Here is a 17,933-nt window from a genome sequence, read left to right as displayed (position 1 = left end):
AATAGCAGGAAACTGCAGAATCTCTTAAACCTAAATAAAATTAAATCCTAATTTCCAATTTTAAAGAAATTAGTCTTTTTACGTCATTCTGCTCAAAAACGCTCAAGATGTGTTTAGTGTCAAGAGAGGTCAATGCCTAAAATTTTATTTTATTTTATTTTTTGTACATATTTTCTGTATTTTCTGTTTGTATCTTAATACAATAGATGGCCTAAGACTTTTGCACAGTACTGTATTGACGTTTTCAATGGTAACAACATAAACGAGCGACTTTCGTTGTCACCACGTAACTTCCAGTAAACTCCGCTAAGAATAAATAACAACAAAGTACTTTAAACCTTGTTTATTTATATAACAAGCAAAATAAACAACACGGTGTAGGGCCCTATAAAATCCGTTTTATTTTTTCCCAAATTCCGTTTTATTTTTTCCCAAATTCCGTTTTCTCCGTTTTAATTTTTGCAAATTCCGTTTTATCCGTTTTAATTTTTGGCAATTATATTTTTTACCCTTTACTTTTATTTTAGTCATAAAAAGAGTGTGCCTTTAATGTTAATGATTAAAATGTAAATGATTTGGGGGAAAAACTGGATAACAGGATTACTTAATGACTATAAAAGATGCATTTACACAAGCACATACACACCCGCGCGCACACACAACTCAATTCAATGCATTGTTTTTTTTTAGTGTTGTTGCAGGAGGCTACAACAAGGTGTTAAAGCAGTGGTGCCTTCAGAAGTGCCTTAAACACATCAATCCAGCGGAACGCGATCCATATTTTATACACAATCGCTTGAAATGTATATAACTTTACAAACATACACAGGATAGTGATCTGACTTTGGACAGCATGAGCACGCTCTTTGCACGTGCGAGCGAAAGAGAGACAGAGAGCGGCGCCATGATGCAGATGATTATATTTTAAATGCGAGGGATAGTTAGTTTGCCTCAGCTCGCTTGAAATGCATAAAACTGAACAAATACATGAGGATTTGTGTTCGCACTTCAGACAGATGCCTGAGTGCGTGCACGTGAAAGGTACAGTGAGACAGACATGGATGAGAGAGTGCATGTATCTTTGCGCTCACCGTGAACAGAGTGTTGACTAAACTTCCAAACTAACAGTTCTCCGGTCACATAAAAGTCATGTGAGACCTGCTCGGAACTAAGTGCTTAGCGTCGAATTTTTTAATTTTTCGCTGACGAAAGCAGAGTCGTGGAGAGCCGCTTCGCCATGGTTTCAGTGTTTTGGAGGAGGTCTGAACAATGGGAGGGGGCGTGTCGCCCAGATTTACTTCCCCCGGTCTGCATTTCCCCCATTCATACGTTCGTCTCCCACACAAAAACATAATTTTATTCAAAATATGTCAAATTCCGCGAAATTCCGCGTTTATACTAGATTCCGTGTTAATTTGCCAATTCCGCGATTCCGTCCGCGATTCCGTGATCGCGGAAATTATAGGGCCCTACACAAAAAACCTGAAACCAGCAGTAAAGTTCAGACCAGACGTGTATCGCGTCACCGCACGTGCCTCCGATGAAACCGTCTACAGTATATGACTTCCTTTATTCAGTCGAACACAAAAAAATCATTTTAAGTAAGAATATGTCATGTTATCTTCTGTAAAAAGTGAAAAGTTGGATCAACTTAAAAATTACTTTAATAACACCATTATTTAGTTAAAAAATGTTTTTTTTTTACTTATATGTTTAAATGAAAAATACTTTGTGAAAAATTTAAGTTGAAAAGCTTACCTTATAGTGCTCAAAATAGTAAAACTTTAAAGTCACATACATTATTAAATAAAAAAGACTCCAGTGGGTTAATAAATGTCTTCTGAAGTAAAATGAGAGAAAATTAATAATATTTTGAGATTATTTATTGAAACAGATTTAAATGCAAAATTTTAATATGGCGACACATTGATAACTTCAAATCTTAATGGTTCTTACACGTCTAGTGACTACAGTAGTTGTCATATGGTTTCATTGCGAGACACACCAAGAAGTGAAGTCATCAGGATCATTGGGTGCAAATTATTCCTTTAGGTATAAACATTTGATGTAGTGTCTACAGTATAATCTTGTTTGCTTTGTGGAACTATTCTGTCCTGTAACACCCGTAGAGATAAACATGTGTAAATTGGGTTCGAGAGATAAGAAAGTTTGGGAAGCTTCTTGCTCGGCATTAGCACTGTTCACAGCTGTGAAAACACAACGATAACGGACCTAAAGCTTCAAACCTGTACATGTCTGTCGATGAGTCCTGAGAGATGAGCCAAAGCTACTTTCTCTTGAGCAGGTGGGATCGTCTGTGTGGAGGTTATTTGTAGCTGCTGAGGATTTCACACAACCGTGTCGATTACTAAGGTGACATTTCTTGGGAATTTTTGGTGAATTTATATCCATGGTATTCCTGTGTACTGAATGTTAAAGTGCTGCCACTGGAACAAAGTGCGTGTATGTTTGTGGGAACCGAACGGGCTTGTTTGATGTTTGACATTTTTACTGTCGCTCAGCTGGTAAAACATTGCGTCAGCAGCGCAAAGATTGTGGATTCGAACACATCTGATGTGTTTTCTTAATGAGCATTTTTTTCAGTAATTTAACTTTGATTGATGCCAATGAAAAGTTGTTAGTCAGGAATTGCAATGCCTTTACAAATGTCAAATTTGACTGTCTTTCACTGCAAAACCCTCTTAAGTGCAAGCTTTTTATCTGAGCTTTTTACATACTGATATAAAGTATATCTTGAATGCACTGTAAGTCACTTTGGATAAGAGCATCTGCCAAATGCATAAAAGTAATCTAATGTAATGTTGATGGAGGAGATAGTCTTGGCAGGCATTCATATATTTTTGGATGAAGTGATTTGTATTTCACCATGAGATCAGCATCCTGACTTGGTTTAAACATTCCTGCATTTATTTTGCAGTAAATTTAGCCCATAACCATGCTCATGAGTTACACACGCTGTAATTCTTCTAAACAAAAGCATGCACCAAAGTACCCATGAGATGTAATGTAAGGTGAAAACATGGTCTCTAGTGTTATTTCTCAATGGTCTTAAATTCAACACTCGAGTGTATACCAAAGAAATATTTGCTTTGCAGGATCTACACAAGTGTTCCTACAAGCTTCAGGGGTGTAGTTTTAGAAGCACACGCCTTAACGAAGTCACAGTGGGGATATTGCCGTACAGTTATCCAAGTGTCAGTGAATGAGGATTCCTGACCTCTTACACATCATGAATTGTTCAGGGCTACAAACATCCAGATCTTTTTAAAGCTGCGGGCGTGGAGTCAGAGTTTGTGGAACATTCCTGTAAGCTTTGTTTTCCAGTTGAACGCGAATCATCCAATCAGATTGCAATGATGTGGATCGAGATGTGTAATATACTATACGGTTCTGTTGCAATCTTTTTTTAGCCAATGTTCAGCCCAACAAAATGAACCATGTTTTGCAGTTTAAAAATAACAAGCAGTATTATTATCCACTTTATGCAATACTGATTGAACCAAATTTGTTGAATGCTGTCGGCAGTTTTTCTGCACCTTCCGTTCGGCCGATTACAGGGTGTGGTGCGCTCCGGAGACTGTCCAAACAGCCCCGTGATACCGGCTGTATATAATTTGTTTCTCTGTGGTGTAATGTTTCTCCATAGATGGCTGTGTTGAGTTAAGTATTGCTGCCAGAATTAGAAAATGGCCTCCTCTGGTTCTGCCAATTCTGTTGAACTTTCACACTGTCCTAAACTGTTTCCGAAATCGCATACTGTGACAGTACATACTGAATTAGATGAAGTACCACCTACTCATCGACTGTTAAAACAGTAGGTACCAGATAGTAGGAATATGGATTGTATGAATGAATTTGGACATACTACATCCGCCATGTTGTTACATCACGTGACATATGTCGTCATAACATCAAGTCAGTCGTTAACTGGAATGACGTTAAACAAGTGCAACTTAACCACAAGGGACAGCTGGTTTAATAGGCCTATATGTAGTTGGATTTAAATGGTGCCGCGTTAACACTTTTGGACAAACAACGCTTCTTTGATTTCTTTGTTGGATAACTCCTCTCCCGGGATAGTAAAGGATCCATCGAATTAACACTTGAGAGAAGTGGTTGGTCATCCAGGTACTTTTCACCTACTGTACTGTTTTTGGAAAACTGAATTCGGACATACTGTACCACTGGTTTAGCCTAGTGCTTTTCGCTTACTATATATTGAAGTATGCGGTTTCGGATGCAGGGTTTTTCCTGACTTTTCCAAGTGCGATATTATTGGTAAGGTGACTTATCAGTGATGCATTGTGTAGATATGAAAATTATGGAGGGAGGAAAGTCAGGAAAAGATAAGTCTATTGTATTAGTCAGTTCTATAATGACTAGGATTTTACCAGGGCATTACACTAAGATTACTGGAGATAACCAACAGTTTGCCTCTAAAAGGAAGAAGTGGAAGAATAAAGCTCAGACTCGGATTGTCACAACTCATCCAGCTGTGCTTTCCTAACAGGAACAGATAGACCAGGGTATGTAGGTCATAGAGTACCTGCCTTGTTTATGGCATCAGTTATCCCACAAAAGCATTAGACCTTTAGAGACATTGCCCGACAGGACAGACATTCCACAGAATGGTGAGCTGTATGTTAGATATCCTACCGTTTACAACACAGGCTGTCATTTGGTAATGCTGTTGTTTAACCAGCATGTCAGAGGAATGAATGTGGAAACAGAAAAGAAACAAGGGGGTTAGACTCACAAACTTCACTTCACACACTTACTCCTTGCAAGGCACAGAAAGGCCAGGCTTGAATACACTAATGGCCTCTGTATCCTCCATCTGCTGACACTGGGTTAGATATCACATTAAAGGATGTAGGCATGCATGTGTGTGCGGTAGTAGACACATCCTGTATCCTGTACCATTATGCCAGAGAACTGTGGTCAGCAGCTCTTCCCAAAACCTCTGAACTTAAAACTATATTTATTTACTTCAAACTAGGAAAAAGTAAATGATGAGGATATAACTATATGAGGTGTGAAATTTTCTGAATCTTTTAACTACAATAATCTGTATTTTTATTTTAGCAAGTCTGTATGCACTAGACAACATATACTGTAGCATTAGGTTAATATACTGTATGTATTTTCTTTTTTACTAGAATCAATACTTGGCCGATAGTTAAGAATAATGCATTAAGAACAAAGGTCCAATTCGAAGAAAAAGAAACAAAGGAGTTAAAAGGTCACAATGTTTTTGAATAACTGTACGCTAAACAAAGATTTGCAATGTTATCATATCGTGACCCAGATATCGTAATAATATTGTGTTGCCAGGTCCTAATTCCCAACTCTTACACAACTGTTTCTGATGTGTATAATAAAAGTATTTTTGACCCTGCCTGGCTATAAAATATAAAGAACATTCTGTAAAAATATGATGTCTCTAAAGAGCGCCTATTACGTTGCTAAAACAATGTTATTTTGTGTATTTGGTATAATACAATGTGTTCACGTGGTTTATGTTTCAAAGAAATATTTTTTCCACATACTGTACATTATTGTTGCTCCTCTATGCCCTGCCTCTCTGAAACTGGCAGGGTCACATTTTACAGATTATTAACATACATCCGTCATAGATAGACTTATTAAAATTATGCCAGTAAATAAAAAAATCACTGTTTTTATTGAAGGTGCGATCTCATCTGAAACAAAAAGACAAGAGAGAAACAGGTGTCTCTGTTTTGTATTGATGTTGCATTAAAGGAATATTCCATTTTCTTAAAGGAAGAATCCTGGTGATTTGCTCACCACCATGTCATCCAAGATGTTGATGTATTTCTTTGTTCAGTCGAGAGGAGATTATGTTTTTTGAGGATTTTTCTCATTTTAATGGACTTTAGTAGAGCTCAACATTTAATACTTAGTGTAACTCCACACTTAACAGTTTTTTTCAACTGAGTTTCAAAGGACTATAAACGATCCCAAACAAGGCATAAGGGTCTTATCTAGCGAAGCGATTGTCATTTTTGACAAGAAAAATAAAAAATATGCTCTTTTAAACAACAACTTCTCGTCTAGGTCCGGTCCAGCACGACCTAACGTAAATGCGTAGTGACGTAGGGAGGTCACGTGTTACATATATAAAACGCAAATTTGCGGACCATTTTAAACAATAAACTGACACAAAGACATTAATTAGTATCAGTTGACATACAACAACATAGGAACGGTCCTCTTTCAACACATTTGTAAACACTGGGGCGGAGTTTCGCGTTCGTCCTCTGTGACCTCTTGACGTCATGACGTATTGCGTGGGGTCACGCTGGCGCATCACGACCGGATTTAGACGAGAAGTTGTGGTCCAAAAGTGGACACTTTCTATTTTTCTTGTCAAAAATGACAATCGTTTCGCTAGACAAGACCCTTATGCCTCGTTTATGATCGTTTATAGTCATTTGAAAGTCCGTTGAAAAAAACTGTTACGTGTTGAGTTAAGTATCAAATGTTGGGCTCTACTAAAGTCCATTAAAATGAGAAAAATCCTGCAATGTTTTCCCCAAAAAACACAACCTCCTCTCGACCGAACAAAGAAAGACATCAACACCCCGGATGACATGGTGGTGAGCAAATCATCTGGATTTTTCTTTTAAGAAAACGGAATATTCATTTAAAGAATTAAAGCAGATATGACGCAGCACAATTCAGATATGCTTATTGTTTACATAAGAATCTAAGAAAATATCGATACATGTTTTGGCGAATAGCGTAATATTTAGTTTGGCAATACTGTATCGATTCTAAAAAAAAAGCAATACTGATATTTGTTAAAAAAAATCAATCGATACAAGGTTTATAGCAGTTGTTTCATTTACAGTTTACATCCCGACCAATAGATACCATTTTTCTTATCACTGAACTTAAACAGTGACAGGAAGTACTAGCATAGGAGCATGCCACAACTTTGTTTGCTAAGGTTTGCATATGGTGGTGTGTTCTCAATTAGGGATCGACTGATATGGATTTTTTAGTGCCGATACCGATTTTTGTTTCATCAGCCTTATCCGATACAGGCTGCCGATTTTCTTGAGGTAATATTTGGAGCCGATACTGCTTTTGCTCACTCAATTTACACCATAAAAATGACACAATGATGATGCCAAATGTTACAAGTTTCAATTTAAAAAAAGTTACATTTATTGAACTTAAAAACACTTTATTGAACAAATAGTAAAAACAGGTGAGGGTGCTATGGAACCATGAACTGCACTCTCCACAATGAAGAGGAACTATCAGCAAAGGATATTGATTTCTAGCGCTTTCCTACTACAAATATATATATAGAGATGAGAAATAAAAACGTGCTTTGCATTCGATGTTGTCGTGGAAAGGTTGGTTGTTTTTAGTCACATGACCTGCAATCATTTGCGGCTTCCAGCACTCTGTCAGTAAATAATTCCGGAAAAAAATCGGCGAACACAGCCGCCACATATCGGCCGATGCCGATAAACATAAAACTCGCAAAAATCGGCCAGCTGATATATTGGTCTATCACTATTCTCAATGACAGCTTTTCTAAAATTATAACCTACAGTAAAATATTTCTAAAACAAGAAATATCCCAATATATTGTCGTGCTAACTATTATGATACACGATATTGTATCCGTATTTCGATCTCTACTAACGGTATTTTAATAATCCCTCTGTGTGAGTCAAACGACCTCCTCCGTCGCTGCTGTAGTTGTCGCTGTCCAGTTGTCTGTCATATACGGCCAATGTCTCAGAAGTTAGCGGGAGTAAAAAATGGCAGAAAATTTTAAAACACCTGCAGCTTTCGCGTGGATGCATTTTGGCTTTAAAATAAAATAAGATAAAAAAAGACAAAAAATATTGCAATGTATCGTAGCACGTAACGCATCGTAGCACGCAACGTATCGTATCGCGATGAATTGTAGCATGATCCATGTACCGTGATGCATATCGTATTGTGAAGTCCTTGCCAATACCCAGCCCTACCAATGTATGTCTTTTCCACATATTTGTGTTTTAGTTAGTGCACTGATGTGGTTTCTCTGTCAGATTTGTTGTCACGCTTGTTGTTCTGTTGTACAACCAGCCTTGTTTTGTGTTGGATGCTTTCTCGAGAGCCTTGTCCCACAATACAACCATCAAATATTCATAAAAATTATACTAAGCCCAATCACAGAGGCATTAAAATTCCAGTGGCTTGAATCTATTGCCTTTGTAAATATATTGCATTTCTGTTTGATATGTGTTTTTATTTGTCTATATTTAATTATGGATATGAAGTAAAATTATGTTAAACTTGCTGTTGACTATATTAGTAGTTGTGAATAGTCATCACGCTGTTACTCTCAATAGCCGCTTATTCATGCCATACCCAGGTGGTAAATGCTTGAAAGGTCAAGCATGTAGTTTTCCTCAATGTTCAAATACTTTTTCTATTCTAGCTAAATATACGGGGACAAGTACGGCCTAAGCCATTTATAAGCTTAGTCTCCTTAAAAGTGCAAATATTGTGACTTCGTAATGCTATCATAAGCTTTTTTGTTTGGATATCGTTTGCGCTATTTTTCCAATTTCGCCCGCCGCAGTTATTTTTAATTGGACGTTTCACTTTTCATCCCAGTCAGAGGTTACAAATAGACTCAGAACCCTTTAACATGTTTAGATCTGTTGTACATACAGTATCTGACCGTATGGTGACTATTATCTTCACCATGACCCGATTTACTAGCTCAGCTGATGCAAATGAATTTACACGTTTTCCTGACGTTGGAAAAAAGCAAGGAGACATTATAATACTAAAAATAGTATGAACTTCACCACTGACCTTTTTGATTTAACAAGCATACGCTTAACTTCACGCGCCCCTACATGCTATTAAAGCCACACACTGGCATTCACCTTTATTCGTAACAAAGCATTCGTAACACCGCTCATCAGTCTACACAATTATCCGTGGCATGATGATTCACATCAGGAGACGTTTGTTGTGAAAGTGAAACTAAAAATGGATTGTAACATATCCGTTCACGGCTCGCAGGGATGCGAAGAATGTGTGCTGTCAGGGCAGAGGGGTTGGACGTTGAACTCGCCTGTTAATTGAGTTTCGGGAATGTTTCGAAGAGTTCAGGAAACAACGTGCTTAAAATGTCAGCGGCCAATTAAGTTAATTCAACAAAAAACTGATGTTGTTTATCTCTTCTCATTGCAGGCACTTTGGCAGTAATCCTGAAGACGGCAAACAATAAACCATGGGTCAATGAGTTTGATTGTAAGGGAATAATAAATATAGTAAAATAGTAATAAGCTGTGCATTACTATGGTGGTATAACATTAAGCTCTCTTTATTTTTGTTTCCTCATACAGCAATCGAGCTGTCTTGCATGATAGAGTCCCTCGCCACTCCAGAACCCAGAATAGAATGGAAGAAGATTAAGAACGGAGAGCCCAGCTATGTATTTTTTAATAATAAAATAACAGGTAACCTATACCCAACACAGCACCATCAGCCATAAAACATACACAGTTAGCATTTGTACTTGAATTGAGATGTGTTTTTTTTCTAGGGGACTTGGAGAGAAGAGCAAATATTCGAGAACCTGCAACTTTAGTGATTTTAAATGCGACAAGATCCGACACCGCAGATTACCGCTGTGAGGTCTCTGCCCACCGTGATACCAAATCCTTCGATGAGATTCTGATATCTCTTGTTGTAAGAGGTAATATATCTTTAATTTTCATCTGATACTTTTATATTTACATTTAAATAGTTGTTTTAAAGTTTTTTTGTAAAGCATTGTTTGACATACCAACTGCAACGTAATATGAGAAGCGGCGAGTCAACTCGCCCACCCTTGGCGCACATTTGAGGATGCTTTCTGCCCTGCCTCAGCTGCAGGGCGTGCCTTGGGCTATATCAGGAAACCTCTGAAACTGCATATGAGTTTAATCAGGGATCTAAAAGGGGAACGAGCAGAATGGTCACTTGGCCAGGATGCTTGCAGTCTTGAACTATGGTACATGTGTGCAAGGATGCTCCAACATGGTCTGTGAAAGTATGTTAAGATGGCTTCTTTTGTGTGACACGTAGTGAAGCCCGTAGTGCCCCGATGCTCAGTACCCAAGTCGGTGCCGGTGGGCAAATCTGCAGAGCTGCACTGCGAGGAGGACGACGGTTTCCCTAAATCCCAGTACCAGTGGTTCCGCAACAAGGAGGAAGTCCCGTCTGACCCCAAAAGCAGCCCGAAGTTTTTCAACTCCAGCTACACCCTGAACCGAGAGAAGGGAACTCTGGTGAGTGTTTGGGGGGAGCGTGCAGATGCAGAAAAAGAGGTGCGGAGGCACGGCGATGAGGATATTTTAGGGAGCCAGTTGATGTGCGATGGGCCCGGCCATGAAGGGAATCTGCTGCCCTCATTTGCACATTCCAGAGTGCCATTCTCCGCCATTTGTACCCGGTGCCCTCGTCAACCTTCACACCACTTTTTAAAGTTTGACCTGCATGCATTTCACTAGAGACACTTTTCCCCTTAAGGACACAATGTCTGAAGGGATCGTTGATTTACTATGCAGCTAGCACAATGATTCGGACCTTTAGCTTACTTTGCATCACAGTCAAAACGTTTCATTGCCTTCGATCGTTGTGCAAAAACATTTACATCACTGTAATTTATGGTCTGCAGACATTCAGTGTCGTCAGAAAAGAGGACGCCGGGGAGTATTATTGCAGAGCCAAGAATGAGGCTGGGGTCTCTGAATGTGCGCCACAGAAGATGGAAGTTTGTACGTATTGTTTATTAGGGTTTTCACACACAAACATGTGACCGAACACCTCAAAGCCTTTGCTTGATCTCACATGTGTCTTATTTTTTAGATGACATAAACATCGCTGGAATCATCTTGGGTGTGCTGGTTGTGGTGGTTGTACTTTTGTGTATAACAGTAGGCATCTTCTGTGCCTACAAGCGAGGCTACTTCAGCAGCCAGAAGCAGACAGGAAACAAGTAAGTGGAAGACAGCTGTTTTAATTCGTTGTTTTAGGGGGCGTGCACACCAAAGCTTTTACATCGGCATATGTTTTCAATTGTTTCCAATGGAAGTTCAGCGTTTTTCAAAAAAGCCAGCAGTTGGCGTTTTTTTTCAGCGCTGAAAATATTCAACTTTGGGTGAAAAGCTTGTCAATGTCAGTTTTCACACGGCCGTCCAATCACAGTGAAGGAGGGGCGGGATAAACATCACAACCATAGATATGTATAAGCCTAGATGAGTTAAAGCGGAGTCTCTAACGTCATCACCACCTTACCACAGGCAGCTCGCTCACTCGTAGCATTAAGTTTAATGGTGCAGGTACTTTTAAATGACCATAACTTGCTCAGTTTTCTACTAATTTTCAAACAGTTTGGTTTCTTACAAACATTATTAACGTGGCTATAATTTTGGATGCTTTAACATGTTTCATGAATTTTTTTTTTAGTATAAGTGTGCAGTGTCACTTGGTACATCTTTGACGTTTATAACTAGGGTGGCCATTCGTGCCAGTTCCGCCGGACACATCACAAACATGTTTTCGGGTGTGTTCTCAGGAAGTCCCGTTGCTCGACCGCACACGTCATCGAGGTTCTCACATTTCAGGTAAAATACATTTTAAAAATACAGATTTATTTCTTTTAAGACATACAACAGGGTTCCCACGCGTCCTGGAAAACCTGGAAAACCTGGAAAATGAAAGACCAATTTTCCAGTACTGGAAAACACATAAAAAATGGGGGGAAACGTCAAATGTCCTGGAAACGCTTGCGTTGTCCTGGAAAATTATTTTCCCTCCTGGTAGGATGAACGCAAACGGGTTAAAAATGTTATGCATGAATGTCTGTTTTGACCTGCCTTTAACGTGTAATATTGGGCTGGAGCGCTTTCTTCCTTCATTTCCGCATGTAGCCAGCACACCGCCCCACGTGACACATACCTGCCAATGTACGCGTTTGCGTAGCAAGTGCGCAATTTGACGACATAGTACGCTGGTAGGACTTGCCCCTCTAAACTACGGACATGTGAGTTCTGTGGCAAATATGCACGTGCGGTACTCCTGTCTGACAACACGATTCAGCAGCGTGGTGAAGCAGTTTCAGCTAATCATTGTAGAAAAGCAGAGAATAACAAGTCTACTGAACCTACAACGTAACATTCCCGTCCCTCTCCTCCTCCCCTCTGCCTCAGCACCGCTCTACTCAATGGCACTGCTCTGCCTCACTCTCTGTACCCCGTTCCCCATTTGCTGCAGTTGGGCTTAAAAAGGTAATGTGTGTGTGTGTGTACGTGTGTGTGTGTACGTGTGTGTGTGTGTGTGTACGTGTGTGTGTGTACGTGTGTGTGTGTGTACGTGTGTGTGTACCTGCCAGCTTTTGGTAAATGTGAACCGTTACACGTAAGGATTCACTGTGAAAGCATTCGAGTCGAAGTCTAAGTGAAAAAATAATGTGTTCTGTACAGTAAGTATAATGCATAAAATATAGGGGTGTGACGAGATCTCGTGCGGTTAAATATGTATCGCGAAATTAATTATGTCACAAGTTTTCTCTGGGAGGTCAAATGCTGGCCGTTTCTTATACAAAATGCTGCATCCAGAGGTTGCATTTGTAGACTGCATACGTCTTTTATTGCGTTTGCTTTTTAAATCTTGCTCAATAATAACAGTGACTGTATCATTTCTACTGTAAAGAATTGGACAAATATTAAAGATTTAAATGGATTTAAACGTTGTTTGGCTAAAAGCATCCGTTTAAAATTAAAGTAACTGAAGTGGGTCATTTACCGCCCCCTGTAGGCATTTGTTATAGTACATAATTCTGTTTTTTTAGGCTATATAAATGTGTTTACTAGTTTTGATACTTTATTTGGACGAATTATTATTGCATTGTCATTATTATGTAATGTTAAAGGTTGTTTTTTTATTACCAAAAATATCAAATGACTTCATTATCAATTAGCAAAATAATTGTTAGGGACAGTCCTAGATTAGTTAAAACATTTCAAAATAATGTGATTTCAGTTTCCCCATTCATTTATTTTATCATTGAGAATTTCTTAAAAATAAAATAAAAATCTCGTCTCGTTCTCGTGAACCCAATCTCGTGTCTCGTCTCGTGGATTAAGTGCCTCGTCACACCCCTAATAGAATATGAAAGATATGAAAATGCTAAGGTATGAAAAGTAGGCCTAATTTCAGTAATCAGTCAATATAAGTAGTTTTAGACTTTCAAATTTCTGTTGTCCTTTATAGGCAGGAGTTAGTGACGATGTCAGGAAGACAGCAAATTCAAAACTGAGTGAAAGGAAAACCCCCAGTTCAGGGAATGGCTAGAAAAAGTGTCTATGAATAAAATGAATAAACATTTTAAGCAATCTGGTTAAATGTACAAAATATAAGGTACAATTGTAGAAAATAGCAAAGCTTCTCCAAAGCTTGGGATATATGATATACTTCAGATCCATTTCATACACCAGTAGGCTAAATGGATTTTGCATTTAAACACATTTAGCTTTACAAAAGGTCTATCCATTTCAGCAATATAATTGACAAAACAGTTACAAAGATAGGATAAATCGAAATAATTTAGAGTCAAAAACACATAACTCATCAGTTTATGCTATACCAGATGCGTAATGTGCCTTGGTGCGAGCAGATGCAATTAATTTAGAAGTCCGATAATAGTTAATATTTTCTAACGTTAGTGACTGATTGCGAATACAGCTTGACTGTGAGAGTTTGGATTTTTAAACTGATATCAGCAATGATGATATGATACTATCACTACTACCCAGCCTAAGTTGTGATAACTTGACTCACACTGTAGCAGCTGAAAATGTCCTGGAAACGTCCTGGAAAATCTTTTCAAGAAAAGAGTGGGAACCCTGATACAATCATTGTAGTTTCATAAATACATTGAAATGTAACGGTTGCTTTTCTGAAATTAAACCCGAAATATTAAACCTTGATGACGTATGCTGTCGACTAACGCGACTTCCGGAGAACGAACCCGAAAACATGTTCGGACGTGTCCGACGAAACTGGCACGAATGGCCACCCTATTTATAACAAACCAAACCGTTTGGAAATCGGTACAAAATTAAGGAAGTTATGGTCATTTAAAAGTACCTGCACCATTAAAACTCAATGCTACAAGTGAGCGAGCTGCCAGTGGTAAAGATGGCCGCCAAATGCGGACGTTCCACTCAGTTGGCCAGCAGCGCGGGCGACATCTAGCCTTTATACATATCTATGATCACAACAACAAACTGGCGCATCGTACAACGACTGATAATCAAAGCAGAAGTATCACAGCAACCAAAGCACTCAGCTGAAAAAAATGGTGGTTGGTTGGCTGAAAAAATGCTGGCAGTCGGCGTCTGTCTGACATTTTGAGCCGCGTTTAAAAGCTTTGGTGTGCACATTTCATTACACGACAAATGATTTTTTGTTTTATCTCAAAATAACATTTTAAAGGGACACTTCACTTTTTTTGAAAATATACTCATTTTCAATCCATTTAGCTGATCTCCGGGTCTGGCAATAGCACTTTTAGCGTAGCTTAGCACAATCCATTGAATCTGATTAGACCATTAGCATCGCGCTAAAAAATAACCAAAAAGTTTGGATATTTTTCTTATTTAAAACTTGACTCTTCTGTAGTTACATCGTGAACTAAGACCGACAGAAAATTTAACCAAACTCTTTGGTTATTTTTAGTGCAATGCTAATGGTCTAATCAGATTCAATGGATTGTGCTAAGCTATGCTAAAAGTGGTACCTCCAGACCCGGAGATCAGCTGAATGGATTCCAAAAAGGTAAAAATCAAATGTTTAACTGTAGGGGAGCTGGAAAATGAGTATATTTTGTTTAAAAAGTGGATTGTCCCTTTAAATGGAAACAGATTTTACACTTACTGTATATGGAATCATATTTGGAGTAAATGAATAACTACCGTATTTTCCGGACTATAAGTCGCTCCGGAGTATAAGTCGCCTCAGTCAAAAATGCGTCATGAATAGGAAAAAAACATATACAAGTCGCACTGGACTATAAGTCGCATTTATTTAGAAAATTATTCTTCTTTTTGGGGGCATTTGGTTTGTTAAGTCTTTCTCTGTTGTCTTTAAGTTAATGTTTCAGTTAACAGTTTTTTTCAGGGGTAGGCTACATGAGCAACATATAGCACCCTGTCGTGAATGTAGACGGTAATGTTTTCTTTTGGTTCATGATGTTAGTCAGTATGAATTAATTTTGCCATATAAGTCACACCTGACTATAAGTCGCAGGACCAGCCAAACTATGAAAAAAAGTGTGACTTATAGTCCGGAAAATACGGTATATAACTTTAAATAATAATGATCTTGTTTGATTTTGTCCTTCAAATATTATATTTATTAAAGTTCAAATAACGTTTCCCCCTCAGTTACAAAGCTCCAGCAAAAGGAGATGGAGTGGACTATGTGAGAACAGAGGATGAGGTAAGAAAATGAAATGAAATGAAAAGATTTTTTTATTAAGCCTTTCAAGGGCTTAAGAAATCTCATGGATATTTTGTGATTTAAAACGGGATTGTTTAACCTCCTTTACTCAATCTTCTTTTTCAGGGGGATTTCCGGCACAAATCCTCATTTGTCATCTGAGGGATACAGAATTACATAGTTATTGGCGATATACCTCCCAAAACACAAATCCCCACACATAAAGACATGAAGGCTGGCGCTACTACAGCACGTGCCTTTGCTCCACGGCACGTTTGCTACGACATCAATCGTATTTTGCCAAAGGTGACAAATAAATCGCAAATTTCTGATCACTTTTTAAAGACACTAGAAGTTTCTTGTTTTCCCTTTGGTAGCTGTAGCGTCTTGTTAGTTGTAAAATTTCGTTTTTAACTTTCTAAAACATTTGTTTTGTACTAGCTAAATTTGTCGAACTATTTTTGATGGAATATATTTTAAAATGCCTATAGAAAAATGGTTTACTTTTATAAATGTTTGTAAAATACTAACTAACATTTTTTTTAACTAGTTCGGTTGTGAGAGAATAAGCAACCGTTTTTGTCACTTTGCATCCTCAGTTTTAGTCATTTAACATCCCAAAATGATGTAAAAGACCATTCGGAGTGTAGATTTCTTTTAAAAGCATATCCAGCTACACCGACTTCAATCGTAGGTCTTATTTACTTACTATACTGCTGGGATTTAAAATAGTGATACGACGTTCCATGTTCATGTGTGTAGATAGTCTTAGACTGCGAGTATCACTGGATAAACACCAGCAAAAGCTGGAAAATATCAAAAAAGACCAGTGCTGCGTATCCTTGATTTTAAGTGTCCTTCTATGCTAACTGTTTATCTTGTATATAGTGAATATACTGTTTAGGTTGTTTATTATTGTTGTTTTTTTTCTCTGTCTTTTTTGTTTCTTATATGAGTGATAGACACTCTCCATGTTACTTTTGATTATAACAGGGATTATTTGTGGGGTTTAACTGTACTGGTTGTATATAGAGCCACTGTGAGCTACACTGTGCTTTAGTTTAACAAAACATTGGCAATTCTGAACGAGGCAAATATGATGCTCTTTCCATGAAAAACATTTAGTCTTGGTAGAGAGGGGATCTGCCTTTTGTGATTATGGACATATTTGACTATTCATGCATAACTTTAACCTATAAAAGGTGTTAAGAGTACAATCATAGCTGAACTCAGTGATATAGTTATTGTAAGACTATTTTCTTTAACCTGCCATGTACTCAGCTAACTTTTGTAAAGCACCATGAATCATTCCTCTTAAGTGCCTTCCTCTGCAGTAAAATCATAATAGCCACTTCACACATGAAATCCACGAAATTGCCGTAAAATTGTTGGATTACTACAGTACAGTAACCACACATGCTTTTAACACTATAGCACCACAATGCTATTAAAACTCTGTGATGTCATTGAAAATTTCCTATTGAAATTAATGTTTTCAATCCTTAAATGCTGTAGCCGTTCATAAATCTAATATTTATCGCTATTAAACCAGGTCAATATTTAAAAAAAAAACAGGTGTTTGAGAGGAATGATAACATTCACCCCCTGTTTGACACATTTTACACGCATATCTCATATGAAATAATCTCTTTTATTTGTAAATAGACCTATTGTTGTGCATTTATTTGCAGAAGTAGATATTCCATTATGTATTAGTGCCTAAATGTAGTGTGAAGGAGAAAAAAGTTTCATGCTATACCCATAACTGATTTTAGGAAGTTAGAAAGCGAGGTACTACATTATAGAAATCCAGAGTCTGATTTAATCATGTATCTCAAAATATCACTGCTGTACTGTGAGGGGAACAAGAAAATGAATTAATTGTTTTATTAGGGTGTACAAAAGCAGGGAGAGCTGTACCAAATACCGACTGCCAAAAGAGCATTTCTCCATTTCCACTATTATTCTGCTCCTCAGTTATTTTTTTGTTTGTTACTCCTGAGAAAGATTTTTGGAGGCTGGGTGCAGATGTTTTCAATCATTTTAGTTTCTTTGGAGTTTGTGGTTGTTTTTGGAGACTCTATTGAGGTTTAAATGAAACCTATTTCATTCACTCAATTCATGTAAAGTCCCATCGCTTTGGGACCGGTACAAATCCTGTGTGAAATCTTGAACAGTACGTTTGTGATTAATAAAACTCCTTTCTCAAATTCAGTATTTTTTCTTTATTGTAAAATGTACTGCTTTACATTTTACTGCCATCATACAGTACACTTTTCTGTTTTTGGGTGTTTTTTCTTCAAAATCCAGTGGTATTCTGAGTTCTGTCACATCTAGTTCAGTCTTGATTATTTTATAGTTGCGCACAAATACATTAC

The 17,933-nt window shown here is 37.9% G+C and overlaps 1 protein-coding gene across 2 annotated transcripts in view; it reads left to right on the top strand.

The window, feature by feature from the left end:
* The window catches only part of jam3b (junctional adhesion molecule 3b), a 97,027-nt gene extending 79,262 nt beyond the window's left edge, over window positions 1–17,765 (top strand). For both annotated transcript variants that reach the window (XM_055179330.2, XM_055179329.2), the window contains 8 exons: window positions 9,259–9,318; window positions 9,414–9,527; window positions 9,614–9,766; window positions 10,138–10,340; window positions 10,730–10,829; window positions 10,921–11,050; window positions 15,501–15,555; window positions 15,682–17,765. In XM_055179330.2, coding sequence (XP_055035305.2) covers window positions 9,259–9,318; window positions 9,414–9,527; window positions 9,614–9,766; window positions 10,138–10,340; window positions 10,730–10,829; window positions 10,921–11,050; window positions 15,501–15,555; window positions 15,682–15,717 — 851 coding nt within the window. In that variant the 3' untranslated portion in view covers window positions 15,718–17,765. The remainder of the gene's footprint in view (window positions 1–9,258; window positions 9,319–9,413; window positions 9,528–9,613; window positions 9,767–10,137; window positions 10,341–10,729; window positions 10,830–10,920; window positions 11,051–15,500; window positions 15,556–15,681) is intronic.
* The last annotated feature ends 168 nt before the right edge of the window (window positions 17,766–17,933 follow it).

Source organism: Misgurnus anguillicaudatus, chromosome 9 (genome assembly GCF_027580225.2).
Source record: "Misgurnus anguillicaudatus chromosome 9, ASM2758022v2, whole genome shotgun sequence".
Classification (NCBI taxonomy): domain Eukaryota; kingdom Metazoa; phylum Chordata; class Actinopteri; order Cypriniformes; family Cobitidae; genus Misgurnus; species Misgurnus anguillicaudatus.
Note: the sequence above shows the minus strand (reverse complement) of the source record. Positions and strands in the feature narration are given on the sequence as shown.